Here is a 27,762-nt window from a genome sequence, read left to right as displayed (position 1 = left end):
TCTAGACTCTGAAGAGTTATGAAAGTGGTCAGTTAGACAAAAGAAATAAAAGATTCAGATTAATACATAAATATGAAATCAAAGCTAAGAAAAAGTGGATACAAATGTTGCTGCCAAAGGTTTATCATTTATACAAAGGTTTGGCATGAATTTATTTTGCTGTTTCGGAAAGCCTTAAAAGCTATAACTTGTAAATAACATTTCAGTTCTCGTCAATAGAATATTTGGTTTTAAAATGCTGTCTTTTGATTTTATTATTAATATTATTAATAATAATGAAATGTCCAAATATAAACTTTCTTACCAGAAATTTAAGAAAACAATATAAACAGTAAAATGAATTAAAAAATAATATGCTGGCTTTCCATAACCATCTATTCTTAAATCTTTTTTAAAATGGTAAAATCAAAAATATTATTTTTTTTTAAATGAAGAAAATCATATAGAGACTTTTTACTAAATGTTTGTATTTAAAGAGTTACATGTTGCTTGGATATTCCTTTTTTAATAATTGGTTTTGTGCTTTTCCTTTTTGGTTATTAACTTATAGAAACGATTAATGGCTAACTGACAAAATATTATTCTAAAAATACAATCAAGCTCGTTTCATGTGTGGATGTTGAGGTGTGAGAGATGGCGATCTAATTCGATCCGATCCGATCCGATCTGATATAGTAGGGGTTCGGGTACTTGGTTATGGTCTTACGGCTAGAATTGCAACTGGAAATATGCGTTTTTTCTGGCTAATTGGGTAGTGAAGTGGGGGACTTTCACATTCACTTTCACTTCTTGCTGTTTCCATCGTTGGCCAACAGCAGCTCCTTGGCCTCCTTCTTCCCCCGTTTCTTTTCCTCCTTGGCATGCAGCTTGGCCAGACGCTCCTCCTCCTTGGCCAGTCGCTTCTCCTCCTGCCAAAAGGAGAAATGCAAAATGAATAACTTTGTTTGCATGCAGCGGAAATCATAAACAAGAAAATCGGAATCACAAGCGTTTTATGAGCCTCGTAAGTTTGGAAATTTATGCTTTACGGTCACAAAAGGAGAGCACCCCGCCCCCCACTTCCCTAAGCCCTTTCGCCCGCGATTAATGAAAAACTTTTCCAAAACAGTTGGCAGAAAGAAAAAAGGGGAACGAGGCCAATTACCAACAATACTAATATGCACAGCCTGGTTGAGGGGCTCGGCGGGGAAAACAATGCATCTCCCAAACAAAGAGGAGCGTGGGGTCCACCAAAGTTCGCTACCATTTCACCTACCTTCCTGGCTTCCTTCTCGGCTTTCAGCTTGATCTTTTCCTCCTTCTTCTTGCGCTCAACGGACTCGTTCTTCTTATTGTCAGCTTTCTCTCCTGGAAGAAAATATAGCTTCTATTATAACCAAAATATGCAGAATACATAAAGTTAGAACTTCCTTAATTGTAGGGGTGCGTGCCACAACGTCTGGTGCTATAAAATCTGCAGACTCCATTGAAGTTTCAAAAGTGCAATAACGCCAATAACGCAATTACAAAATTAAAAACATAACTTTATGGTTGATTGGATAAAATATACATATGTTTTATCAGGAAAACATTGATAAAAAAATCTAAGAGTGCTTTCTATTTAAAAAAAAATGTATATCTATTTGAATTACTTTAGTTCCTTTACTTTTATACCCTTGTATTTTAATTTTTTTAATTTTAATACCCTTGTATTATAGTTTCAGTCGAACAGTTTGCAACGCAGTGAAGTCTAGTCACTAGTTTTTTTTACAAAAGTTGTCTTTCTATTTCAGGAACCAGTAGGAACAATTGGAAAAATAAATTAAATTGAATAATTCAATATTTTTCGAGGTATAAAAATACTCATTTCTGAACTTTCAAAATAGGACATTGCATAAAATAAAAATATAGGAGTTTTGGAGAACATTTATTTAATGAGCCTAAGCTTTAAACATGTTTCCTTCTTAAACTATGTGGTACATTAAATTATGAATATACAGAAAAGAAGAAATTAGTTCAATGAAGTTTAATTTCTATATAGCAAATTGTATTATGATTCCCAATATGTAAATCCAAATGAAAACTCACTCTGATTGCTGGCGGCGGAGAAAAGCGGAAAACTGCGACTGGAAGAGCTTGACGTGGGCTTGGGATTGCCATTACCGGCTGGGCCGTGTCCAGATCCACTTCCTGTTGATCCCGAACTGCCGGCAGCAGCACATCCTGCAGAGGCCCTCGAGCAGCCTGCTCCTTGTGGAGTCAACTTGGAGGCAGTGCCAGTAGTTTTCCCCTGCGGAACAGAAGCTGGCAACTTCTTATCCTTGGGCATCACGTAAGCGTTTTTGGGCAGCGAATTCTTCGAGGTCAGCGGGCAGATCTTTGCCCCGCCCGCCTTCAAGGGGGGCGGGGCCAGTGCGGAGCAGCTCAGCTGGATGTTCATGGGACTGGGCCGACGTGACGGCGGTGGCGATCCGGACTCCCTGAGCAGCGGAGCCAGCTCGTGGGCACTGGACTTTGTATAAGTGGAGTAACTGCAAGGTATAGAGTTTCTTAATCTCTGGAAAATTCTTTAGACATGCACTGCATTCAGCTCAAACAACTCATGCCTAAAATTTCTGGTCAGGCAAATATTACAGTCTTATTTTCAATCAATTTTATTAGCTTCTTTTAAATAATTAAAACATGTATTGCACACAGTGAACTTCGTTTTTTGATAGTACTTAAAAGCCGGAAAGATTGCCAATGATAACGAAACAAATTTCTCTTAAGAATACCATTAACATATGAAATTTACCAATGATTAAACAGGCTTATACATTTTTCAGAAAATCTGTCCATCAAGGACACTACTAGTCGAAGACCCTTCAATGATATGAAATATTTCAAAAACTTTTTAATTTATTTTAAATAATAATAAGGATTAGTATCCGGAATACTATTGCCTAGATTGATTTTTTAACAATTTATTTCACAGCTACCATCAAAGAAATGGCTTATTATTCCCTTTATTTCGATCAAATAGCTCATCTTTAAAATCTTTAGTCATAGGTATTTGTTTTGAAAATTTTTCAGTTTTTCAGTTTTGTTGAAGAAAGAGTCAAAGAGCTGTTCAAGTAAGTGAAGCATTTTACTAAGTAAGTAGGTTCTGAACTCACCGAAATCTGGGATTGCTCACATGCACGGGCGAGGGATGCGGCACCTTGGCCGGACTGCGGAACTCCTTGATGGGCGGCAGGCGGTTCTGGATGTCCATCAGTCGGTTCTTCACGTGCCTTCGACCCGGATACGTATGCGTTGGCGTCATCATGCCGCTGGTAACGTTTCCGTTACCGTTTCCGATTCCGATTCCGCCCGTTCCACTGTGGCCACTTCCGCTGGAGGAGGAAGCGGCGGATGCAGGCGTGGAGGAGCAGTTGGTGAGCACATGCAGTGGTTTCCTGGGCACGGCTCCAGAGCAGCCACTGGGACAGCCACCATGATGTGAGTGCGAATGCGAATGCGAGGAGTTCCCATTCTCCCTCGGCGAAAGGGAGGATCCCGATGATCCTGAGGGAGTGGGCGAGGCCAAGCCGTGTTGTGGATGATGGTGGTTGGTGGTGGGCGATGGCGGTGCCAGGTGATGGGAGCTGGAAGTGGAAGCCACGGCCGGCGAGGCCGGTGAGCAGGGACCGTTGGAAGACGTCTTGGAGTAGTGAGAGTAGCCGGAGGCCGACGAGGCCGCCGATCCCGTCGAGCTCATCGAGTACAGGCTGTCCGACTGGGAGACCCGAGCATGGGCTGATCAAAAATACAATGGATAACATTTTTTATTTATTTCATTATTTCAAATTGTCGATAAAACAAAGACAAACATAGAAACTAATAGTTCTAGCTGATGAAGCCATTTAATTTTTATAGAGCAAAAAAATCTCTAGGTTCACTAAGAAATCAAACATTCCAAATTTTTATATTATGTATTTTAATTAAATATAATATCCCAATATTATACAAAACACATATTAACTTGAATGATTTATTATTAAAATGTTCTAATTAACATGGAAAATACTGGATTTGAAGGAGTCCTGTTTGTTTAACTTGCATTATATTCAAGTTTAATATGGTTTAAATAAAACACTTAATATTTTAAATATTAAAATTAATTTCGAATACAGTTAAACAAATATTTGGCAATTAATGTGCTTTTTCCATAATAAATATTAATAAAAACAGCGATGGATTAAAAATCAAAGCGAACAATATTACAATGAGGTATTAAATACCAGTGTGGGCTGATCCTGCTCCGCGGGATGTGTAGTGGTGCGGGTGGTGTCGCCCCACCGCCGACTTGTGCAAAGTGGGCTGGTGGAACGAGTGGTGCCCGCTGTGCGCATCGTTCATCGAGTAGGAGCTGGCCGAAGGAACCACCCCGCCGGCGGCCACTCCGGCGGAGGCCCAGCTTTTGGCGCCCATCGAGTAGCTGCTGGCCGACTCCTGGATGCGCCAGGTGCCCGAGGACGAGGTCAGCCGGTTCACCCGTGCCCGGCAGATGACGCAACGCAGGGGCAGGAGCCGCTGAGCCACCGCACTCTGGATCGTCTTCACAAAGCAGCGCCGGCAGACGACGCGGTGGCCACACGGAGAGGTCTGCATGGTGGCCCGCGCGTTGATGCAGATCACACACTCATCCTCCTGTGAAGTGGGCGGATCCGGTTCACTCTCCTCCTCCAGTTTGCTCAGCAGCTTGTCCTGAAAGCAATAATTTCATTTGTACGCCCTTAAGTACGCTGCGAATCGTGTTAATAATTCATTTGTGTGTTTTCAGCCATAAAGTATGCACGTGGCAAAGCATAATCTTAACTACCACTATTATGATAAATACAGTGAAACAGTATTTTTAAATCTCCAAAGCTGCTAAGCTTATTAACAGCCTTTTTCTCATTTCTCTTTAGAGCTGAAAAAAATTAGTAAAATTTCAGGTTGAAGGAAAAAAGTACTAAAAATAGTAAGCTGAGAAAAAAAATTAAGACTTGTTTTTTAAAGCTGGTAAGATTATTAAAATTTAACTGCCATTTGCTTTTTAAAACATTACACAAATTTTGTCTGCTGATTAAAGCTGGTAAGATGATTAAAATTTAATTGGACAGAAGTAAAGACAGCACATTCCCTCATTTGGTTGCAATTGTCTAAAAGCTTGTGGTAATTAAGATATATTTGCAACAGTCAGAAATGTTGGTTTATTATGGCTTTTAGCTAAGCTGCAGCTAAATTATCAGAATTGTTTGTCATAAAAAAGGATAGCTTAAGATATATTTGCAGCAGTCCGAAATGTCGGCTTATTATAACTTTTTGTTAAACTGCATTCTAATTATGAGTACTGCTTGAAATGCTTGTCATTAAAAAAGAAATAGCTTGAGAATTAATAATTTAAGCTAAATTTAAAAAAAAAGGTATTACAATGTTTGAAAGCAAAAAGTTAAATTCGGCGGCTTTGTGTGAAGTGTTTACTACCACAAAATAAAGTTTTTATCTTTGAAAATTTATTGTGGGCTAGTTATAAATTAATTTTAACGCCTCTAATATTATTACAAATAACTAAGATCCAGTTAAAGTTATTAAGTTATTTATATTAAGCTTCTACATTAAAACGCACTTTTTTGTATTAACTACTTTTATATGTAAATCATTATTTATGACACTTTGTATTTGATTTTACTGTTTTTTAAATGCTTTTCTTGCCAGAATGGGCGGTCAATAAAAAGTTGCCTAAATATATTCAGTATTTCGTTGTAAATTCACCAGCAGCTGGGTAATATAAAATAACCAAACAGTAGGCAAGATATTGACCTATTATAACGACAGTTTGGCTTTCGGCTGCTTAGCTGTAAATGATGGCAGCAACTTTCAAGGCCTTTGCCAGAAGCCGTTTGACATGCCCATAAAGATCAGGCAAAGTGTCTTTTGCAGCCGACACTTCAAACAATAAATAATAAATTTTCAAAATGCTAAATTAGCCGGCGATTGCAATCTACGCATTGCCTAACGGTCTAAATTCGTATCGAATCACCGAGTAATTATGCAAATTCAGGAGCTGTGTTTTGCATTGTTTTTGCCCATGTTTGTATCTCAATTTAAATATCTTTTTGTCTGCATAGTCTTTATAGCCTTCTGAGGTCAGTTTGGGTGTTCGACCTCAGGCTGACAGATCAGATCGTTAAACATATGATACTCGTTATTGATTTCGAATCTTTCCACTTATAAGAACTACCCATTGTTGACCATCCCCTTTGGGTAATTAATTTTGTGAGTCAGCAGCTTTTTAAGCGCTGATTGAATGAGCTGGTTAACGATCGTATTAAGCTATTAATAGTTCAAATGGCTATTTTTGGAAACTGCTCCTTTCGTTGCAAAAAGCCAATTGTGTTTATTATTTGCGGGCCATAAATTGGGCAATGGTTGAGGAAGTATTTTCATACATACATATATATTTTGATTTTCTTTTTCGCCGGTCGACTAATGGCTTTGTTCTTGATGTAGAACCTAGAACACATGTACTCTTGGCTTTCCTTGACTGTGTGGTTTTGAAGTGGAGCCTTGCACTTGATGGTTTCCCAATGTCACTTCGTAAACCGTGCAAATTGTTCGCCAGCGAAGGCTTATGCGGTTAAATTGCATATATGTAAGGTATACATTTAATTAGTATTTGGTGGCTTATGCAAGCAATGGCAAATCAATCAAAGGTTTCATTGGCAACCGCAAATGTCCAAAGAATCTTTTTGTAATTATCTCCGGCCATCTGTAACAGCAGCTGGGGGATTTCTGGTTGAGTGGTCGTCGGTTTGGCGACCATCGTGAATGTTGACAAAATGTGGAAGGGGGTTTTTCCCTTGCATTTAGGGGTATTATTTAATTTTTCTGTTTCTTAAGTTCATGGATTAGTTTAAAAACACGCCTTGCTTCAATACAAGTTTGACTTGTATGACGTTTTGAAATGATAAGTTTATTTTGACATTAAGACCAAACATTTAAAACATGTATGCTCTGGTAATTAATTTAAATTTACATTTTTTACATTTACTATTCCATTTTTGTATCAGTGTACATTTACCGCTGATAATTTACCCACTGGAATCGACGTATTTATCGACAGCTGAAACAAAAGCGTAAAAAGCCGCGAAATCGCACGCCCGCATTGAAAATAATTTCAGAAACTGTTGAGTCGAAGTTTGAATGCCCTTACTATCTTATGATAATCAAGCTCTTCGTTTTACATTGAAACCCTGCATGTATTTAGTGTGATTAACAACTCAGCGGCATACTAATAACCTTCGAAAAAAAATGAGATCAGATCTGTAAGAGATGGGTAAAAAAGCCCCACCGACATAAGCTTAATTAATTTTTTTTATTAGGTTAGGAAATAAAGAATATACTTTCAACTTAATTTTGAAGTATGGACTATTAAAGAAGAAAGAATATTTAAATATTCTTGTCAGCTTACACTATCTATATATAACGATTAGTTTTCAATATGTATCCCCATTTGTAGCTGTCGGATGTTGGATGTTGTATACGATAGAGAGGCTACAAGTGAATTGAAACGGAAAGTAGCATCTGGTCAAGGTGAGCCGCCTGTCAGATGGATCCGGCTGAACTTTTGGCTTGTCTTTTTCCAGGCAAAGATCGCCTGGGTGGGCTGCTCATTTCGAATGCCCGACATGGGATGGGTGGTGGGTGGTGTTGGACGCGCGTCAATCAGGAAACTGAAAATCTATTTTACGATCTTGCCCGGCACTCGCATGCCTGATTAACTCATTTAAATACGCAACGCATTAAAGCTTACAGACGCGCTAAAGTTTGTTGCCTCAGTCTTTCGTTTAAGGGTCTCGCGAATTCTGTTTATCAGATTGCCAGCGACGCGGGCAACGACGTCGACTGCGGGCTAGGCAGCGGCAGAGGCAGTAAGTCTAACTTGGCGGCGGATCGGGAGTTCCGATCGTTCAGTCCGTACTCGCCGCTCGTCAAGAACAGATCGTTTTACTTATCGATCATACTATAATCGCGATTTGTGCTACCCAAGCAAACATAAAAAAAAACATATATATCAAATGCGGAAACCGATTTGAATCTTGCTTTTCGCGTACCTAAGTGAATTGGAATAGCACGCCCAAAATTGAAGGGGTTCATTGTACCAAAATCGCCGTAGTTCTCCAAACTCAATATTTAAACTAATTTATTGTGTTTGCCATGGTGTTGCCGGCCGCCTCGACATTATGCAATGTATTTACGTTTCTGCTTGGTAAGTTGAGAAACCGAAAGTGGCATCTATTAGCATTGATTCTGCCTCAATGTCAGCTGGAAAATCGTGCCCCAAGTGGGCGGTTTGGGGCGTCACTATTCACTGTACACATAAGTTCAAGGCGGAATGGCTTGTAAGCCAAACAAGCTGACGTCTTTGTTGATACGCGCGCTCAAAAGATTCAATTGTTGACCATCGGCAATGTTTGGCTTGGGGTAGGTCAGCTCAGATTGCCACTGAGCCGTGAAGGAAGGCTCATGGAAATAATGGGTGGGCTATCCACAAAAGATATTTACTGGCCAAACAAATCATCTATGTATCGCATATCCATTGTAAAGTCCCCTCTTTATCTTATTTAGATCATTAAGAGCGGCACTTTACGACATTCTTAATGGCGTAAATCACAGTATTTTCAATGTCAGTCCGGGAATCACTCGAACACTAGAAGCATAAAGCCGGTACCCGTAAAGTTCTGAGTGCAACCGAAACAATCACCATGGTTTAAAGCCGCTTATTAACTGCCAGCTATATGTACGCTTAAAGCCAGAAGCGTGATAATTAAAAAAGCAGAAATACAAATTAAATGCATGGCATGACGTCGCGAAACAAAGTGAACACAAAGCCATGCAAAGCAAAACAAAGAATACGAAAAATAAAATAAAATAAATGGCAATACCACGGAACATTCCTCATAAATAAGCGCGACAAACTCTTCCGCCCTACAGAAAAAAAATCAACGCAGCACATTTACATAAATAAAAGATTTTTAAACTACATTCATAAAATTTGGAGTAGATTAAAGCAATAAAAAGGACTGCGGAAAACGAAATATTGTAGAAATACTCTAACTTATAATTAAGCAATTAAAACTAGTTTTCATGTCTAATTAATTTGTTTTATACAAAATACAAAGATAAGCACTGGATTTATATTTCGGTTGTTTCCTGATAAAGACTATTTAGAACATTAAATGATTTTTTTGTACACCAATGGGAAAGTCGATATTTTAAAATAAACTATACGATCTCATTAAAGAAATATTATTGTATCATTTTTTTTACTTATCAAAATATTTTAATTCTTTATCAACTAATTAAATTTTATACCGAACTTAAAATTAAATAACAAATTTCACTTTTATTGCTTTTAAAAATGACTGACAAAGTGTTAGGGTTTTAATCTGTAAGGGATATTTAAATTTTTCGTTTAATTAAAAAAAATCGCTAAACGTAAAATAAAAACATCTAAGAATTTCCTGATTTCCTAATTAAAATTTAAAATTTATTCAAGATATAATATTTCTCTAGAAAACAGTAACAGTAAAAAATTGTTGTGTACTATTTAATATTTCTGGTTAATGAGAATCCTAAAAAAATTCATTTAAAATTTTTTTTATAAAAGTACCAATTTCTGGAGATAAAAAATAAGACCATTTAAAAGTTGATATGGTATTTTGCTAACTGAAACGGAAGGTGATAAGTGGAGGGAATTGCAAATGAACTGGCTAAGGCCATCGTCATTGTTAGTTGGCATCTAATCAAGTGTATTATCCGTATGCATTCGCAACTGGCGATAAAAATGTGTAGCAAAACAGAAAGAGCGAAAAAGCAGCGCCATTGACATCCCAATCCCAAAGTAGTTGACCCACTGACTTTATAGTGGTGGTGATGCCTCTGCACCACCACCCACCAATCGAACTGATTAAAGTCTTGGCCGTGTGAACATCGAAAACCTGATGGAAATGAAAACTTGTTTTTATTATTGTTTTTTTGTTGTTTTATGCTTGTGCCTCAGTGGATTCGTAACACGCGGCGTATGCGTCACGTGCTGTCTTTTCTGGCCACTGGCACTTGTACATTGGTTTTGGCCCCAGCACATACCATTCCACTTCATTTCATTTAACGTCCCTCAAGTTCACGGCCAAGTTGGGCTTCGTTAGGCCAGTTTCGTTTCGCTATCGTTTTCTTTGCCACTGTTTTTGTTTGGCTTTTGGTTGGTCTTTGTTGTTACTGTTTGTGATTGTTATGTTATGGTTATGGCTACCTGGCATTTCGGACGCGTTGCCAGCCAGTAAATGAAGCTAATGAATCAATTAGTCTTGTATTCCAAACTCTAAATAAATTTGCTCGAGTTTGCTGTTTGACAAATTTGATTTCCGCCTCAAGTTTGACCGCATGTTGTAAGAGTTATTTAATGGTTAACGATTTGTTCACAAACGCTTCACTGAAATATCAACAAGTTCATATAAGTAAATCTAAATCAATTTAAAGGAAATTGGAATAAGAATAAATAATTGCCACCAAATCTATACGAAATATATAGAAAATGTTTCTTTCTTTCTAAGAAGTTACTTAATTATATATAATTGCTTGTAAACGTTTTACTTAAATTTCAATAAATTCAAGCACATTTAATTTAATTTTATAGTGTATTGAGAAATGGCCTGGTAATTTTTCTTGCTAAATAATGGGCAAAGTAAAACACGAAATCCGAGGCATTTAATTACGATTGTTAACTTAAATTTCAAATTTCTTTGCGAACAATTCGAAGGTTGTAGAAAATTGTTTCCAGTTCTAATTCTTTAATTTGATTGAATGTTGAAAGAAGTTAGTTAATGCTTAACAATTTGTTCAGAAACGTTATATATCAATACATTCATGCAAATCTTATTGAATTTTAAAGAGAATTGAGACATGGCAAGGTTTATTAGTTCAGGATAGTTAATTGCAAAAGGAAGTTGTTTTAATGGTTAGATACGATAATAATAATTTAATATATCTTATTTAATATTTATTTTACTTAAACTTTTTTTAAATATCTATAAATTCATGTAAATCTTATTAAATTTTGAAGTAAAATAAGACTTTGCCAAGTAATTTATTATCTGAATAGTTAATTTCCAAGAAAATGGGAGTGTAAACTTTAATTTAAACTTTCGTTATGAAGGGTTGGGGCTGGGGTCTGGAAATTCTTTCTCATATTTTTGGAATTAACTTAATTTTGATGTTTTGCAATATATATTTTTTTAATCCCCAGCTGGCTCCCCAATTTTCTACAGCGCCGCTCCGCGTGGATCCTGCTCCACCTGCTGTGCGATTAGAGAACGCGAGGACATAAAGTTCATGCTGTACACGAGGTAAGCAAACAGCAAACAGCGACCTCTTCCCTTTCCCAATCCCAATCCCAGCTCATGCATATTGAGGGGCCATCAAAATTGGGTTCCATTTCATGCCATTCCATTGCAGCCGGAACCGCAACACTGCCCAAGTGCTCCACCTGAGCGACGATGCCCGGCTGGCGCAGAGCAATTTCAATTTCAATTACCCGCTGGCCATCTATCTGCACGGTTTTTCGGAATCGGCCACCGGCGAAAGGCAGAGCAGCCAGGAGCTAAAAGATGGTGAGTGTGGGGATTGTCTGCCACCTGCCACTGTGAAATTTGCCCTGACCATGCCCCATTTTGTAGCTTTCCTGAGAAGGGGCAAGTACAATGTCATCCTCATCGACTGGAGCGCGATGACAGCGGTGCCCTGGTACTCGAATGCCGTGGAGAATCTGCCGGTGACGGCTCGCTATCTGGCCAGGTTCCTGCGATTCCTGGTGGACAAGGGCTATCCCGCCAAGTACATCCACTTGATTGGCTTCAGTTTGGGCGCCGAAGTGGCCGGATTCGCAGGCAAGCAGCTGCAGGAGTGGGGCATCAAGCTAACGCGTATAACGGCCCTCGATCCGGCCCTGCCCCTTTTCGAGGGCAACAGCTCCAACCGCCGGCTGAGTCCCAGCGATGCCCGGTTCGTTGATGTCATCCACACGGATGGCGGACTTCTGGGTAACCCGGCGGCCATGGGTCATGCGGACTTTTACCCCAATGGAGGACGACCCCTGCAACCGGGCTGTGCCAGGCAAAACATTGCCAATAACTGGCTGGGCATCATTGGTGAGTACTAGCTAAGACCTAATAAAACAAAATTTTTCACCGATTGGACTACAAAATGTTTAATGTAGGTTAGCAGATACAATATTGTTTAAACAAATCGTAATTTTAAAGCAACATTTTAACGCAAATTCGAGGCAAGTTAAAACACAAACCTTTAGAGGTAAGCTTTGTTAAAAGCCTTTTCAAAATCAAGATTCTGCCAACAGGGTTAAGCCCTCGTGGTGCAAGGTGCAAAGTTACTTTTTGAAAACTTGGAATCATAAAAAGTCAAGAAAATGTACCCAAATTACAACCAAAAAACAAAATTTTTTCATAGAAAGGTATTTTATAGTTTACTTACAATTACTTTCTGTGAGTGTTCCTAACAGCTAATTTGCCAATCTCCCTTGCAGTTGGCTGCAGTCACCAGCGTGCCTGGGAGTATTTCGTGGAGAGTGTGGGCCAGCCCCGGGGATTCCCCGCCCAGCGTTGCGAGCCCTCCGAAATGTTTGGCGTCTGCCGGGAGCCAGGAAGCGGCCCCGCCCACATGGGCATGGGGGCGGATCCCAGGTGAGTTTGATAATCGCTCAATCTCCGTAAAAAACCGTCTGATAAGCCCGCTTGCAGGATTCGTGGCAAGTTCTTTCTGGATACGAACGATGCCAAGCCATTTGGAAGAAGCAGCCGGCCGAGGGCAATTGTCTCGCTGGCTCCTCGGCTGCCCATTGCCTACAAATTGCCACCTAATGCCACCAGGCAGCCATCTGTCAGTGGGTGGGCTTTGGGTCAGGACGAACAGGACGAGCAGGACGACGACAACAACGCGTTGAGCAACAACATTGACAGGTTCTCACTGACGTGACGGCATTTGCACGGTTTTCGAAGGATGCAGAGATGCGAGGACGCAGGGTGATAACCCATCTCCCAAGAGTGTCCTCCAGCATCGGTTGAGATTTATGTGGGTGCCCATTGCCCGTTGCCCATTGCCACTGCTCCATGTTGCAGTCGAAGGGAACAGTTCTTGTGATCTTTCCTTTAAGTATTTCTAGCACGTAATCAGGGCGTTTGTAAGCCGTTAAAATAAATATCCCTAAGTATGAATAGTTGAAACGGGGGAATGTTTGATAAAAAGGAAATTGGAAAGTATGCTCAAAAGGGCTTGCAATCATGACTTGGCAGTGGTTTTAAAGTGGTTAAGAAAATGGCTTACTTTAAAAACATAAATCAGATATTATTAATTGTCCTGGTTAAAAACGCAAATTAAAGTATTTAATAATTAATTTAAATAATTATTGTAAAATATTAAATTTTTGTTGAAATTTTTTGTTTGATTTTATTTTTTGAATATTAAATTTAAATTTGTATCATTAACGCATTAAACAAAAGTTCAAATATTTTAGTTATTAAATCATAGAACTTAATGTTGCATACCAATTAATATTATTTAATTTAAACATGAAGTACAAAATGTTTAATTCAATAGCAAGATATTTATTTTAGCAATTTAATTTTTTTATCAGTGTACTGCAAGGATTTTATGTCAAATAGAAGCTAAAAAGTTTTCTCTTCAAATTTTAAATCCACATTCAAGTATGTCAAACAAAAAGCCTAATATTGTTCCCTCTTTAAACATCATTGAAAATTCAGGTAGCAACGCAGAACCTTCGTCATACCCAAAAAAAAAAATTTGTAAAAAAAGGCAGAGCCAGAGGAGGCCCAATTTGCACAGTTTTAGCCGTGACTCATCATGACAATCGCTCTAAAAGGCAAGTAATTTAATTTAGTTGCCCCAAACCCTGCGACAAGAGCCGAGGGACATGCAAAGTGGATACGCCTATGACGCAAGGAGAAACCTTAGAGAAACACCACAAATATACATGTATACAACGCGAAATATTAAGTATACGCACCGAGGACAGGGCGAAAAAAGCGAAATTGGGCTATTGCCTTCGCAATTAAAAAGTAATTAACGAATAATGCGCGGCCAGGGAGGCGCCTTCCTTCAGCACAAGGAGTGCAATTGTTTATTAACTTCGGTTGCAGCCGCCGCCTGTAATTATGCAAGGACTATAAATGGAAAAAAAAATGGAAAAACAGGTCTGCAAAGGAGCAACAGAAGCCATACAGGACGTGGGCCATAATGTGCAATGAACGTCGGAGCTCATTTCACAAGCCATCGCCTAACGAGCAGCGGAAATGGCGGCAAGCTGGGAAAGTTCGGGCAGTTGGGGCAGTTTTGGGAAGTTCGGGAAATGCAAGTTGGTGGTGTGGCCAGCCGGAAGGGTAAATCGGCCTCTCGGCTCGGGAAAATGAAGCCCCATATGCCGGCTGCATTATTAATGAGCCACACTTTAGGCCAACTGAATGCAGATGCCATTTCCCCATCACTCATCGCAGCCACACCGCGTTTCGAACCGCTCAATGATTTGTGAGTTTTAGCTTTAGTTTTCCAGGTCCCCAGTCGAGTGGCTTTTTGGGTCAACTGCAGATGGCCGAGTGCCTGTCGAATTTATATTTAATGGCCAGGCCAGACCTTGATGAGCGGGCACATCTAAATGGTTTTGGTCGAATCGATAAAGAGTTGCACAATCCCTAGGGCAGGAAAAGCCCCAAAAAAAGACCGCCATGAAAGTCCCTGTCAGATTGGAGTTTAAAGTTTGAGTAATTGGTTGTTAAACTTAATCTTTTTTTACGACTCTATTATTTCCATCAAATTGGAATTCCTAGTTAAGATTGCTGGTTTAAATGGGCAGTAAATGTTTTTTGCAAATTAATTGGCTTAGAATTGGCTTAAAAGGTGCGGCTTAAGTTTTTCTAAGTATAGTTTAAATAATTAACTAAGTTTTGCTAAATATAATTTTTGAGATCCTCAAACTAAATATCATTTATTGTTTTTTGCAAATTAGTTGGTTTACAATTGGTGAAGAAGGTGCGGCTTAAGTTTTGCTAAATATAATTTAATGATCCTCAAATTAATATTAATAAATTGAGTTTTTTAATAAATTGTTTTTAATTGAGGAGAAAATGTTTCCTAACTTAATAATGTAACTAATTTTTTCTAGCTACCATTTATTGGTTTATAAATATTCCAGAAGGAAATACCCCAGTTGCCTAATGTTTATGCTCGAAGAATTTAGCAAATATTTCCAAAGAAAAATAGGGCTATAAAGTCTAGGGGATTTATATAAATACCATTCAATTTGCCTATTGAGCAATCAAATAAATTCAGTGTGATTGTGCACTCACTTATTTCCCTTAGTAATTTCCAGCGTATTTCAGTCCGACTGTCAATTATGGACATTTTCGCGGCGGGTGGCCAGGTAAAAGTAGGCCAATAATAAAAACACTCCCAACTCCTTACACTTTACGCCTTGCTTAACCCCTCTCTGCCCCCGTGCCCCAGATTTCGCCCCTCTGTATGGTTGTTAGGCATGCCATGGAAAACCAGGCGACAACTGCGCGAGACACGTGCGAACGACTCGCTGCTGACTCACAAAAATGTGCTGGCTAATGAGGTTTGGAAAGGAAACGAAAGGTGGGTTAGGTATAAGGATAAGGATAAGGATATAGGGGGATTTTACTGCGTTCGAGCAGAAATTCCTGGAGCTGTCAATGAGCGGTTGCTGATTGATCGAGGTTGGAATTGATTATTAATACCGTGACTGGTCTCTGTTCTTGTTTGCTCCAAGTTAAGCACATGTGTGTATTGAGACAGTAAGTGGAAGTGGAAGACGGTGGCACTATTCACTCGGTTAACCAAACAAAGGTAGGGTCAATGTAAGGGTCTGCACATTAATCTAACACTGATCTAAAGTAGCTTTAAACACGCCATTAACAACAGACAAAAGTGGGTGAAAGAAAAGAAATGCGAAGAAAGTTCTTGTTGAATTCAATTTTTTTAGCTGTAAAAAGCGTAAAATCATGGAACAGTTTATTTTGAATTTTGCAAAGATTATTATTTTATTATATTATTATATATTATATTATATTATATTATATTATATTATATTATATTATATTATATTATATTATATTATATTATATTATATTATATTATATTATATTATATTATATTATATTATATTATATTATATTATATTATATTATATTATATTATATTATATTATATTATATTATATTATATTATATTATATATTATTGAAATGTATTACAATGTTCTGCATGGTTTCCAAATGTTTCCAATTTTTATAATGTTGTTACACTATTTATATAAGGTTTTTAAAATTATTTTATGGTTATGGTTTATTTATAACTTTAATTTGCTTCGAGTTAAAATAAATAAAAAGTATCATTGATTGTTGTATTCTGAAAATAAACATCCTTAGTTTGATAAAACTGATTTATATCTCTTTGTTCTGTCAATCGGTAATTTTTATTTCAATAAAAAAGAAGTTGTTTACTTTTCAATGTCCCTGTAGCTCCATATATACAATTTATTATCATTTGAATTTGAAAAAAATACTTTTAAATAATAATGCATACTTTTAACATTTATTAAAAATATATTTTTGCAAGGTTTGAGCTAAATCTGTTGCCACACTTGTTTTAACCACTCTAGGCACTTGGCACCTGAAAGTAGGTGACCCCATGTAACATAATCCCCTAACAACAGCTTGCATGTACTGCAATCAATCAGTCAGTCAGTCAATCTCTCAGTTTTCGGCACCTGCTGCTGGCTTAAAAGGAATGGAAAATTAATTGAATCGATAGAGGGCTTCACCATTTTCCCTCAGCGAATCTGGCGGAAAGTGCTGGCATATGACTTTCCTGCTGATGTTACTGTTGTTCTTATTATCGCGCCGCTGCACTTTCCCTTTCATGCACCGATAATTGTGAAGTGGAGGCAACAATTCCATTAAGTTCTGCACAACGACGTACCCCATTTTCTTCATCCCCCTCCCCGACAATTTTCCCACCCAGACCTCCATTTTCCAACCCATCCCGCAGCTCGTGACTTCATTATTTAAGGCATGCTCGCCGGGAAAACATTGTTAAGAAGAGAAATCGCATTTATAACAGGCATCGTTTACGTATCAGTGAGTTTTCCTGAGTGTAAATGTATGTGTTTCTTTTCCCAAGCTGCCGCTAAGTGAATATATTGCATTTAATATGCTCTTCATGTCACATAAATCCAGCGATTTAATGGGGACATCTTTATAGCGGCTTCCAAGGATAGTATGGTGGAAATTAAATCTTTAAGAAGCTCTAGTTCCCGCTGCTCGCTGCTAATTGCCGGCCACATTAAAAACCAATTATAAACCATAAAAGTCAAATCAAACAATATGTGTGTGCGGGGAGAAATGGCTTGTCGACAACTAATTGGGGACAGGCAATCTATGTACGTCGGGGCTTGTATGGGCTTCCAGGGAGTGCTCATCCTCCGCCTGCCATCAATTGTCAGGCTCTGGGCTAATTGCAAACCTCTGGCCAACACAAACAGGCAACAGCACAACAAACCCATGAGTGCAGCTGCTGGGCCCCAGCCACAGTAACAACAAAAACCACAGGAGCACTGTACAAAGCCGAAGCACACCGGAAAAATATATATACTCAGAAGTTTGGAAAGATATGTTTGCAAATATTATAGGTATTGTTAAAAATAAACCAAAACACTTGATCCTTACCGAAAATAAAAAGTGTACTTAAATATTCCAAAAATATGTCGAATTATTTTAAAAAGCAAACGAAAATTATTTTTAAATATTAATTATTTTCACATGTGAGAATAAATTTTTAATAGAGGCAATTAAAAACTCTGCATAATAATGATTGAAAATTTAGCTTTTTAATAGTGACAGTTAAGTCTTTCGTATTTTCTTTCTCTGCTTCATAGTTGTTTGCCAGCAATACAAAATTATGAGAAAAGTGTCAAATTTAGCAACTAGACACATGTGGGCCAGGATGTGTGGGCGGTGGGTACTAGATAGGTAGGTGTATATTGTAGCTGCTGGAGTGTAATTAGGGCTTTTAACACAAAAGTGCAAAGTGAAACCGAAGCGATGCCATTTTCGGATGGAAACTCATTGAAATCAAAATGATAGGAGTGGAGGGGAGTAAAAGGGGGGTCTTATGCAGTTAAGCAGGTGAAAAGGGGAAAACCCTTTGAAAGTTTCACTTTGGTTATTTATATTTCCAGGCTGCTTTCAGGGCAGGTCATGTGTGGAGCAAGTTGTTTTCGTTTTTCCTCGTTTTTTTGTAAATGTTCATTGGCCGTGGTTGGATCCCCTTTGGCCCTTTTCAGTATATTGAGAAGAGTTCCCGGATGAAGTGTTGAGCTGTAAAGCGATTTTTCCCACGAATATGTGTATTTTGTGGAGGGTCCATGGAGTGGCGAGTATTTAGTAACAGTTAAGAACCGATTGTTTTTGAACAGAGTGGCCCACAACAACTATTGCGTTGGGCGCCATTTAAAAATAAATCTCGCATTTCAATTTATTATTTTTTTCAATTTATTTCGCTTTCGTTTTGGCACAAACAATAAATTTAATTGAAATTTGGCCTTGGGCTAAAACCGAAACGCATTGCCTGAGGCGTGAGTTTGTGTATATTTGGGTGTTGGTGGGTGTGCGTGGTCGAATGTGTGTGTGCGTGTGGTTGCAATTGTGTTGGTGCATTGGGCCCAGTTCCAATTTCGCATCCGCCGCTCAGTATTCCTCCTTTTGCTATATATATTGTACTTTTTCCTTCCACTTTTTTTTTTGCTTTCCTTGTCGTTTTTTTATTATCTTGCCTGCATTTTTATTTATTCTTTCTGGCATAAATGTCGCCCGGCAGGGGATAAAACTTTTTGCGGGCTTATCTCTGCTGGCGCGTAATGAAATGTGACAATGGTTAAAGCAAAGAGTTCGGAAAATCTATGAACGTGAGCTTGCTAGGAGGTATTGAACAAAGTGCTTTGGCCTTAACCCATGCCTAAATTTAAATCAGATTTATATGTTAAGTACAGAAGTTTGAATTTTCTTGGCTGAAAGTAGAACACATTTTAAACTTAAAGACTTCTTATTTTATATTTCTCAGCTTGAAATTATGTTGGTAGTCAGTACACTGTAACGTTTGTTTTTGAACGTTAAATTTAAACTATATTGTTTTCCCGATTATTCTAACGTTGGAAAACCAAAAATTTTTCTTATACATTTTTGGACTTTATAATTTTTAGTATGATTTTAAAACTGCTTTGGGGTTGCACCATGGATTTGAACTTTTTTTTATCATCGCCAGCAAAGATCACTCTTTTTTTTTTGTTTTCTGCACGAAATTATGGTTCTAATTCGAAAATCTTTCGAAAATAATTACATATACTTATCGTGTCGTATCGTGTTCTACATCGTCTGGCCACTCTAAATGCTCCAATCAATGCAATTAAGGTAAACGTCTGCTGACTACACTGAAAACCCCCTTATAAATATAGCATATACCCTGATTCTAGCTTGTTTTTATATATGCTGGTGTGTGCATACTGTATAGTATATTGGTGCAGACATCGCGTGACCTGCGCTAATGCATTGCCACGCCCCAAAAAGGAGGAAGGGAGGGACTGGGGACTTTTTACAACCCTTTTTTTTTCGCTGCAGCACGTGATGGCCCAAGGAAATCTGGCAACAACCGAGCGAACAACAAACCCAATGCGTAAACACTAAAGTTTAATGCACTCTAATTGCAAAGGAGGCGTTGGGGGGAAAAGAAAGAAAGGCGGAAGTTCGCAGACGACAAAGGGGAAAACACACGCTGACATTTTCGCATATAAAGTTAAATATTTCAGGAGTCGGAGGACGGAGGTCGTCGTTTGCCATTATCCTGCAGAAAGTTGCGTGTCTGCTGCGACACAAAAGTTCAATTACTTCTCGGAAAAAGGGGGAGTCGAACAAACACCCAGCGGATATCCGGCTCCTGCATTGCGTGCCAAATCCAGGGACCTTAGAGCGAACTTTAATGACCCATTCCATTTTCCATTTCCCGCTAAATGGCAATGGCTCAGCGGCCATCAAATTGACTAATGCCCGATCTTGATGATTTATTTCGAGTGTCCAAGCCATGGAAATCGTGAAAGTGGCCAGGTGGCAGTAACAGCTTCTGATTGGCGCCAGGTAAACCGATCCGAACGACACCCAAGGCGCTATGTGTCGAGCACTCAAAACGGAATTACTTTCAAATGCTTTTTGTGTCTGATTTATGGTCGGGCGATTCTGCCGGTCGGGTGGCAAAATGCAAGGGCAAATATTTGTGCTGCCTGCTGACCACAAAGGAACAGCAACAGAAAGAGCCTTAAGTTTATCGGATGCACTTTTCGTTACCCTTTAATTCTAACGGAAAGAAACTGTTGAATTGTGAAATTAGGGAGACACCGATCTAGTATCTGCTTAATTACTTAGCCAGAATACCCATATGAGTTATTTTCTACTATGTACTGTAGTACCCCATCGAATTGCGAAGAGATTGGTTTACTTTGTAATAAATATTGTATTCTTTATGGTCACAGCTTTACTTTAGAGTTCAAAAGAAGAGGAGTAAACTCAATGCTGCCACCTGGATCCCACAAAAAATTAAAGCACATTGTTTCGCTGTTTATTTAAAGGTTTTCATTTTTTTTTAAAATTGGATTTTTGGAGCCACTTGGTTTCCCCCACCACATCTGAATACACAGAATGGCCAGGAAAACAAATGTTGTCTTTAGTTTGGTTAGCGGTAACTCCATTTTGCTCAGTTAGACAACGAAAACTATTTTATATCTATCCCAAAAGTGGAACAACGCTATTGGTTATGGATATGGTCAATTTGGAAAATTAATGATCGTATGAAACAGATTTTATTTAAAATGTTATGCTTGTTTTAGGCAAAGAATAAGACTTTCCCTTGGCTCAACTTTATTTACATAAAGCGGCAAATATAACCTATCTGAGTTTTCTTCTACTATAGTAGATAGTATACTTCTGCTATAGTGCCAGTTCCCAATTTTCAACACAATTTTAAGGCCAGCCAATGCCAAGGCAACTCAAAGAAAGGAGCTCAAAAGGAATCCATAGACCAAAACCAAGCCCAAAACCAGTCCAGGCCAAAGCAAATGTTTTGGCATTTCGATGACTAAGCTGGATTTTTGTCCATTTTTTGTTTGTGTGCACGTTGCAAGTGCCAAGTCAAATTGTGCGGTCATTTATTGCTAAAGACCCAAAAGGGGCGTGGCGGAGCGAGAGGTCAAGCGAGATGGAGACAGAGGGAAAAGGGAAAGGGCATTTGACTGCAGGAACTGCAGCAGCTAATAATCGTGTACCAGCTTGCCTACATTTCAATTTAGGTTCAAATAGAAAGGGGCCGGAAAAAAAGGCCAGTCAAAGGGCAGGGCTTGACCTTTGCCGCAGACTGGGGTTTCATTAATTTGCACCTTTTTCCAATGCCGCCACGCCAGGTGACAACTTCCGTCCGCTGTCCTTTTTGCAAAGTAAATTATAAATTTTATTTCTATTGCCTGACCGAAAAAATTTCCAGTTAGAGGTCCTTCTTTGAGGTCTCGCTCGGGGCTTCCAGTTTTTATGTTTTTCTGTTTTTTCGTGCTGATGTTGGATAGTCACGCGACCTTTTTCCTTTTTTCCGGGGTGAGGTTAGTTTTGACAGCGTTTTCCTTTTATCCGCCGAAAGGATGGCCTGCTCTAGCCCATTCCCATTTTTCAGCTCTATTCCCCTTTGCGCCCAGCTAATCAGCTTGTTATATATTATGCGTATTTGCATTAATAACATATCGCGACAAGCCACCCCTTTTTTAGGCCAACTTTTTCCGGCTCTCTCAGCACGAAGTAAATGACAATTTTGTCGCTGCATACTTTTGGGGATTGCGAAACGACACCAAGTGTGCGTGTGTGCCGTCTTTGTGTGGGTGAGGTGTCATGGGTGTGGGAGTGTGTGTATGGGAGCGGGGTCCTCTTCTCGGCGGGATTACACGGTCTTAGCCTGGCTCAGCTGGAGTACTTGTGCGGTATGTGTGACATCTTCAGCGACATGTTTATGACCAGGATCTGTAGCTTACTTGGCCTAACCCATCGAATTTCGATAGGGATTGGTTTACTTCGTTATACATATAGTATTTTTCATGATCTTAGCTTTACTAAGCTCAAAAGGCGAGGCTTTGACCTTGAACAAAAAATACTTCAAAGAACTTTTCTGAAACGCTTTTCACTGTTTATTCAAAAGTTTTAACTTTTTTAATTCAAACTCCTTCGGTTCATTTAACTCATCGAATTTCTATTTTGCGTTGATTGGCATTCAGTTTACCTTAATCATATATTTTGCAGTCTTTAAAATGATATTAACTTTGCTTCGCTAAAACAATAGCAATTGAATCTAATACAATCCAATTAGAAATTTAATATATTTGGTCTATTTAGAAACTGACTTCAATTTATAATTGACTTATAAAATGTTATTTTTTGAGGCAGCTTAATCCCACACATTTAATAGCAACAATATTAGTTTTGAAATGAAATTCAAATGCCTCATGGTCAAATGAAACGTTTTGCCAGTTTCTGCTTTTAAGGAGTAAAAATTATTGCCATATTACCCTGTTCAACTATCCAAAAGTGTAAGCGAAATTACCAACCAAGGGCCATTTAATTATAAAAGCATTTTTTGAAAGGAAGTCTGGTCAGGCTTTTGTAAATTTTAATGGTGTATAAAAGCATTTTTCGTGTTTTTTAGCTAATGTATCGGTGTATTGGTGTGCGTGTGCCTGTGAGTGTTAGCTGCTTTTCAAGGTCGCCATAGAGAAATTACAGTCACGCGTCAGATTTTATGCAAAGCAGTTGAGCCCAGCTCACTACTGCCAACATTTTTTTTGTCCCTATTTGTGCACTTTGCGATTGTTGTTGCTGCTGCTGCTCTTCTTATATAAGTGCACAAGTGTGGATGTGTGTATGTTTGGCAAGTGGGCGTGGCTGTCTATGGCTTTGAAACTCATAAATTTCAAACAAGACTCGTAAAATCTCAAGTGAACTTAGCACTTTGCAGTCGGCCACGTTGCACATTTTGGTCCTGTGGCAAATGCAAATCAGCTGGGCTTTATAACTTAATGTTTTTCCACTACATGGTAGTTCATATGGCTTGTGAACTTAATTATGCTTAGGTTATGGTTATCAAATCCATTCAGAGGTTCTTTTTGGTATTAATTGTCTAACCAAAAACCACTTTTTCAGAATTGCATAAAAATGCTTTAAATCTTGTACTAAATTTCAATATCAACAATCTTGCTTATTGCTTTTGTGGCCAAGATCAAAAGTATGTATCTCATAAAAGTAGCCAAAAGTTGCGGCAAATGGCCAGAGAAATCTCGATTCTAAAACTTTTCGTTCTCTGCCTTCCTGCTTCATCATACACTTTTTATTGACCCTTAAAATGCAAATAAGTTTAGAAGCAACATACACACATGTGAACTATAGTACAAGTTATGGTGTTTTTTATTGCCTACTTTTGCGGGCCATGACAAACCGAGCTAAGCCAAGCTAAGCTAAGCTAAAGGCCTCACCTTGTTTTGATGTGTTTGATGGCCTGTGTGTGCCTTTTATTTTTATAACTATTTGCCAGCTGTAAATGTGAGAGGCCGTAGCAAAACGAAAACAAACAGAAACAGCAGGAAGAGCGGCACTTTGAAAAGACTCAAGAGCTGTGGGTTTTTTTTGTTTTGGGACTGCCGCTGCTGTTACACGCGGCTAATGATGCCCGACTTCGACCGCCTTTCGCCGGCTTTTGATAAACGTCCGCCCCTGTTTTCCCGTTTCGCTTCTTTTATTGCGTTACGTTTTATGGGTCGCAGGCGAAGGCGAAGATGCCGAAAGAACCAAACATAACAAAAAAAAAAAGAACATTTGCTAAGAACGAATTTTGTTCTACCCTAGCTATCCTATAAAAAATCCAACCAGATTGTGCAAAAAGAGTACTAGTACCTAAGTACTTCTATTTTTTGATACATTTTTTGAATTCTGCTTTTACCTTGACTCTTTGTATTTACTTGATTATTCACATTTGTAAAACATTTATTCTATTTACGGGTAGAATTAAATCTACGTTGCAATGCTTTAGCTGTAGTGCTTCTATTTTGTATTTAATTAATTTTTCCTATTTGTGTAACATCATTATCTGCTAGCAGAATTAATTATATCTACAGAAGTTACAGACATCGTAAAATTCCGTCTGTTAATGCTAATCATAAATCCTTTTTTGGGGGCTCTGGCTTTCCAAAATGAATATACCCACCCACCGCTGGCTTGTGCAAATGACTTTGTTTTCTTATGCTCGCCATTTGTACTCACGATTTTATGGTGCAGCGCGGAGAGTTCGCGCTCGGTGACCCGTCGGCTGGCGGCCTCCCGTCGGCGCTGCCGGAACTGGCTGTACTTGTAGGCGAGCATCACGCCGGGGAGGGCCAGGGCCTCCAGCGGGGACTTGCGGCCGAAGGGCATCCTCGAGCTTCCCAAGCCTTTTGAGTCTTTGGAGTCCTGCGGATGGATATGGATGGTCCTTCGTCCTTTGGGGTTCCCTCTGCTTCGACTGAGTTACTTGCGGCGCTTTGAGAGATGGCTGGCTGGCTGCTGGCTTTCATACACTTGGCACTTGGCTCGGCCACTGGGACTTCTTTCTTGCTTTGACTTTGACTTTCAGCAGCGTCTCATTATGTAATCACAACATAGGCACGAACAACGCGACACTAAAAGCATTTCGCACAGCACAATTGGCACACTAAAGTCGAGTTTGGTATTTAGCCGCATTCAATTCACATTTCTTTTTCCTTCGCATGCTGTTTTCTGTTCCCCCAATTGCTGCTGATGAGCTGCAATCAATTTTGCATTCTGGAAGTGGGACTTCGATGAGTGTACATTTTTGGTGAAAACGAGCGCTTTGATTAAGCCATATTTTATGGTACCCCAAGGGAATACAGTGTAAAAGAAATACACAAGCTAAGGGCTAACAAGTTCCAGGCTCCACTTATTTATTACAAAAACCTCGCACTTTAAAATTTTTGCCAAAAACCTTAAGAGAAAATGAAGAGAAACCAAACAAAAATTTATAAGAAAAATAAATCTTACTGAGCACCAATGTTAAATGACAAAGCAAAAATTTAAATCAAAAAATAAACATTAATTTTAAATTATATATTGGTCCCAGAATTCCCTACTCCCATCTTGTCTTACACGTATAAATAAATAAATCAGTGCCCTGGGGAGCTGCTCTCAGTTGAATCTCGCAGGAAAACATTCGCTTTCTTCCCTGGACAATATTTCACACCTGGCTGAGACACATCAATTTGTGAGATGAATTTCGTAATCTTTGAGTGATATTTTCGTCTCTAGGGTGTCAGTCACTCTGACACTTTAATAAAGAGAAGTGTCGCGATTTCTTTATAATTCAATGAAAGGCATTACATTTATTTTCCGCTGATCGAAACCGGAATTACAGAGTCAGCCGCACAGTGATCATTAATTTCAATTACACGTTAGAAAGTTGCACAAAAGCCGAATCACAGGGCTCCTCGGCGACGACACGCACTTGGGGGAATGGGAATGGGTAAATTGGCTGGCTGATTACAAGCTGCCACCCGTAAGGCAGTTATTTATGGTTTATATTCTACTATATAGTCTGCTCTTGGCACTCGGGGTGAAAATGGCACCGAAACTGAATGCTGGCCCACGTGCAACTGGGGCCAACTCAGAACGGTGAATGTCGCAGAGCAGCAACGCTAGTTTCCCACGAAACCGCCATGGAAGCTGCGTGAGCCTGACGCAATTTCCAGGCAGAGCAATAGATGTTGATTCCAGTGATTGGACACGTTTTGTTTACGCCAACTGTTTTTGCACGAAATCAAACAACTTTGACCCAAAAAACAGGTTAGTCAATGGCTTGGTGAGGGGTTATAATTGATCAGGCACTCGGCGAGGACCACACCGTTTGGTAATTTGCAGCCGTACACCTTCACTCGTTTCACGAAAGAGTCATGTTCTTTTCAACGTTACGTATACGCCGCGTATGCCGCCGTATTGAACAACCTTCCCCGTAGCGCCTGCGAGTGCGACTGTCTGCAAGGATTTTCCAGAGCCAGTTTTTGGGATAGTTTTCCCTACTGGCTGGACGGCGCAGGCGCATTTCATCCATTGCCGGCGACTTCATGGTATAACAGATTGCGTATACGACCTGTACTCCGCCTCCCTAAGCATGTTGCCAATTTGTTGTCCTGTCTATTTTATTTCCTTGCTCTCTCACGTTTCGGAGGGCCAAAGCAAAACGTCATGACACTGCTGAGAGCCGTATAAACAAATCACAAAGTTAGGGGCCCTTTTCCCAGCTCATCCCCACTGTTTAATGGATAGCGTCCAGTTTGCCGTTTTGTTGCGGTTTGTCCGCTCGCACAATTGTGTTCGTTCAACTTTATGAGGCACTGTTAATTATGGTTGGCCATTTCCCATTGTTCGACTAATTGCTGCGGTTTTTACTGTGATGTACGTATTTTCTACTATTATTGCTTTTGGGCGAATATTTGCATTGAAAAGATAGACAATAATATTCTAATAGATATTTTTAGTGACTTCATAGAACAGTTAATTAAAATGTTATATACATATTTTAATGTACCAAATTGGTTGGTAATTTTAATTAATTTATTTTTTAGAATTGCTTAGTTGCCAACAACCATTTGGAGGGCAATTTATGATTGTTTATACTATTTATTTGCATTAGTGTAAAATGCATTTAATAAGCAGTTGTATTTTTTTTTTCAAACTTTAAATAATTCGCTTGCAATTGTTTTATTCGCTATTGAAGCGGAATATATTTTAGAGGCAGTTAAATTTATCCAGAACTAAGAATCTTATTAAAATAAAGAATTTTAAATAATTAATTCGTTTATATGCAACTTATAATCTACAAGTTTTTATTTAAGCACATAATATAAATTGTTTTAATTTAAATTTTAATTGTTACTATACTATCTGATAGTCCTTTGTATTATCTTATTTATTTTTTTATTATTCGTGTAAATGTTGGACTAATTGAGCTTAAAAAAAATATTATGGATGCATGTTATTTACTCAGTATACATTGTCTTCAAAGTTGACTAATAAAGACCAATAATATTTAATTTTAAATCAAGTAAATTTAATACAATTAATTAAACAAGTAGCATGTCAATATATTTTATTAGTTTTGTTATTTTGAAAAATCTGCTCTAGAGATCATTATTGTTGTTACACTCAACCAAGCTAAGATCATGAAAGCCACGTTCTTGGGGTCATTTACGACAGGTGCGCTGCAGATCAATAGGTGTTAAGGGCGCAGGTCAAAAACAACACAAGTCGGCTAACAAGTAGCCAAGCGGAACTGCCAAATGTTTAAATGGCGAAAAGCAGAGCCTAGGCCAAAAGCAAACGAAACCAAAACCAAAGTAAAGCCAAAGTAAATAACTGGAAGTAAAGCCAAACAAATGGTGTTATACGCTGAGAGCCGACTCTCTTGGCCTGCTTATGTGAAATGGCTAAGAGAGAGGGGAAAATTGTTTGGCGACGCCATGGAAATGATGACGTAAATTGAAACCCAAAGCTGC

At 38.8% G+C, this 27,762-nt stretch overlaps 2 protein-coding genes across 6 annotated transcripts; one reads left to right on the top strand and one right to left on the bottom strand.

Moving 5' to 3' along the window:
- Positions 1-280: 280 nt before the first annotated feature.
- On the bottom strand, positions 281-26,218 carry LOC128254081 (uncharacterized). Of its 5 annotated transcripts, none has more exons than XM_052982890.1 (7): positions 25,361-26,218; positions 24,482-25,199; positions 4,242-4,707; positions 3,135-3,756; positions 2,068-2,510; positions 1,256-1,347; positions 281-908 (listed from the first exon to the last, which is right to left on the bottom strand). In XM_052982890.1, the coding sequence occupies exons 2-7, from the start codon at positions 24,629-24,631 to the stop codon at positions 783-785; spliced, it is 1,899 nt and encodes a 632-aa protein (XP_052838850.1). In that variant the 5' UTR covers positions 24,632-25,199; positions 25,361-26,218; the 3' UTR covers positions 281-782. The 5 variants fall into 5 exon arrangements, with proteins under 5 accessions (XP_052838850.1, XP_052838851.1, XP_052838852.1 ...); XM_052982891.1 differs by having other exon boundaries at positions 24,482-25,018; XM_052982892.1 differs by having other exon boundaries at positions 24,482-25,018; positions 25,592-26,218.
- LOC128254082 (pancreatic lipase-related protein 2) lies at positions 7,914-13,271 on the top strand. Its single transcript, XM_052982895.1, has 6 exons — positions 7,914-8,254; positions 11,291-11,390; positions 11,500-11,654; positions 11,721-12,191; positions 12,584-12,740; positions 12,798-13,271. Exons 1-6 carry the CDS (start codon positions 8,203-8,205, stop codon positions 13,030-13,032), a joined length of 1,170 nt encoding a protein of 389 aa, XP_052838855.1. The 5' UTR covers positions 7,914-8,202; the 3' UTR covers positions 13,033-13,271.
- Positions 26,219-27,762: the final 1,544 nt, after the last annotated feature.

This window comes from Drosophila gunungcola (genome assembly GCF_025200985.1).
Source record: "Drosophila gunungcola strain Sukarami chromosome 2R unlocalized genomic scaffold, Dgunungcola_SK_2 000004F, whole genome shotgun sequence".
Lineage (NCBI taxonomy): Eukaryota > Metazoa > Arthropoda > Insecta > Diptera > Drosophilidae > Drosophila > Drosophila gunungcola.
The sequence above is the reverse complement of the archived record's forward strand: the minus strand, read 5'-3'. Positions and strand labels throughout refer to the sequence as shown.

Excerpts from the sequence above, each read along its gene's own strand:
- LOC128254081 (XM_052982890.1), bottom strand. The coding sequence starts at position 24,631 with ATGCCCTTCGGCCGCAAGTCCCCGCTGGAGGCCCTGGCCCTCCCCGGC. Across the intron at positions 4,708-24,481 it reads CCGCGCTGCACCATAAAATC|GACAAGCTGCTGAGCAAACT; the intron begins GTGAGTACAAAT and ends TATTGCTTTCAG. Across the intron at positions 2,511-3,134 it reads GTGAGCAATCCCAGATTTCG|TTACTCCACTTATACAAAGT; the intron begins GTGAGTTCAGAA and ends TATACCTTGCAG.
- LOC128254082 (XM_052982895.1), top strand. The coding sequence starts at position 8,203 with ATGGTGTTGCCGGCCGCCTCGACATTATGCAATGTATTTACGTTTCTG. Across the intron at positions 11,391-11,499 it reads AAGTTCATGCTGTACACGAG|CCGGAACCGCAACACTGCCC; the intron begins GTAAGCAAACAG and ends ATTCCATTGCAG. Across the intron at positions 11,655-11,720 it reads CAGCCAGGAGCTAAAAGATG|CTTTCCTGAGAAGGGGCAAG; the intron begins GTGAGTGTGGGG and ends CCCATTTTGTAG.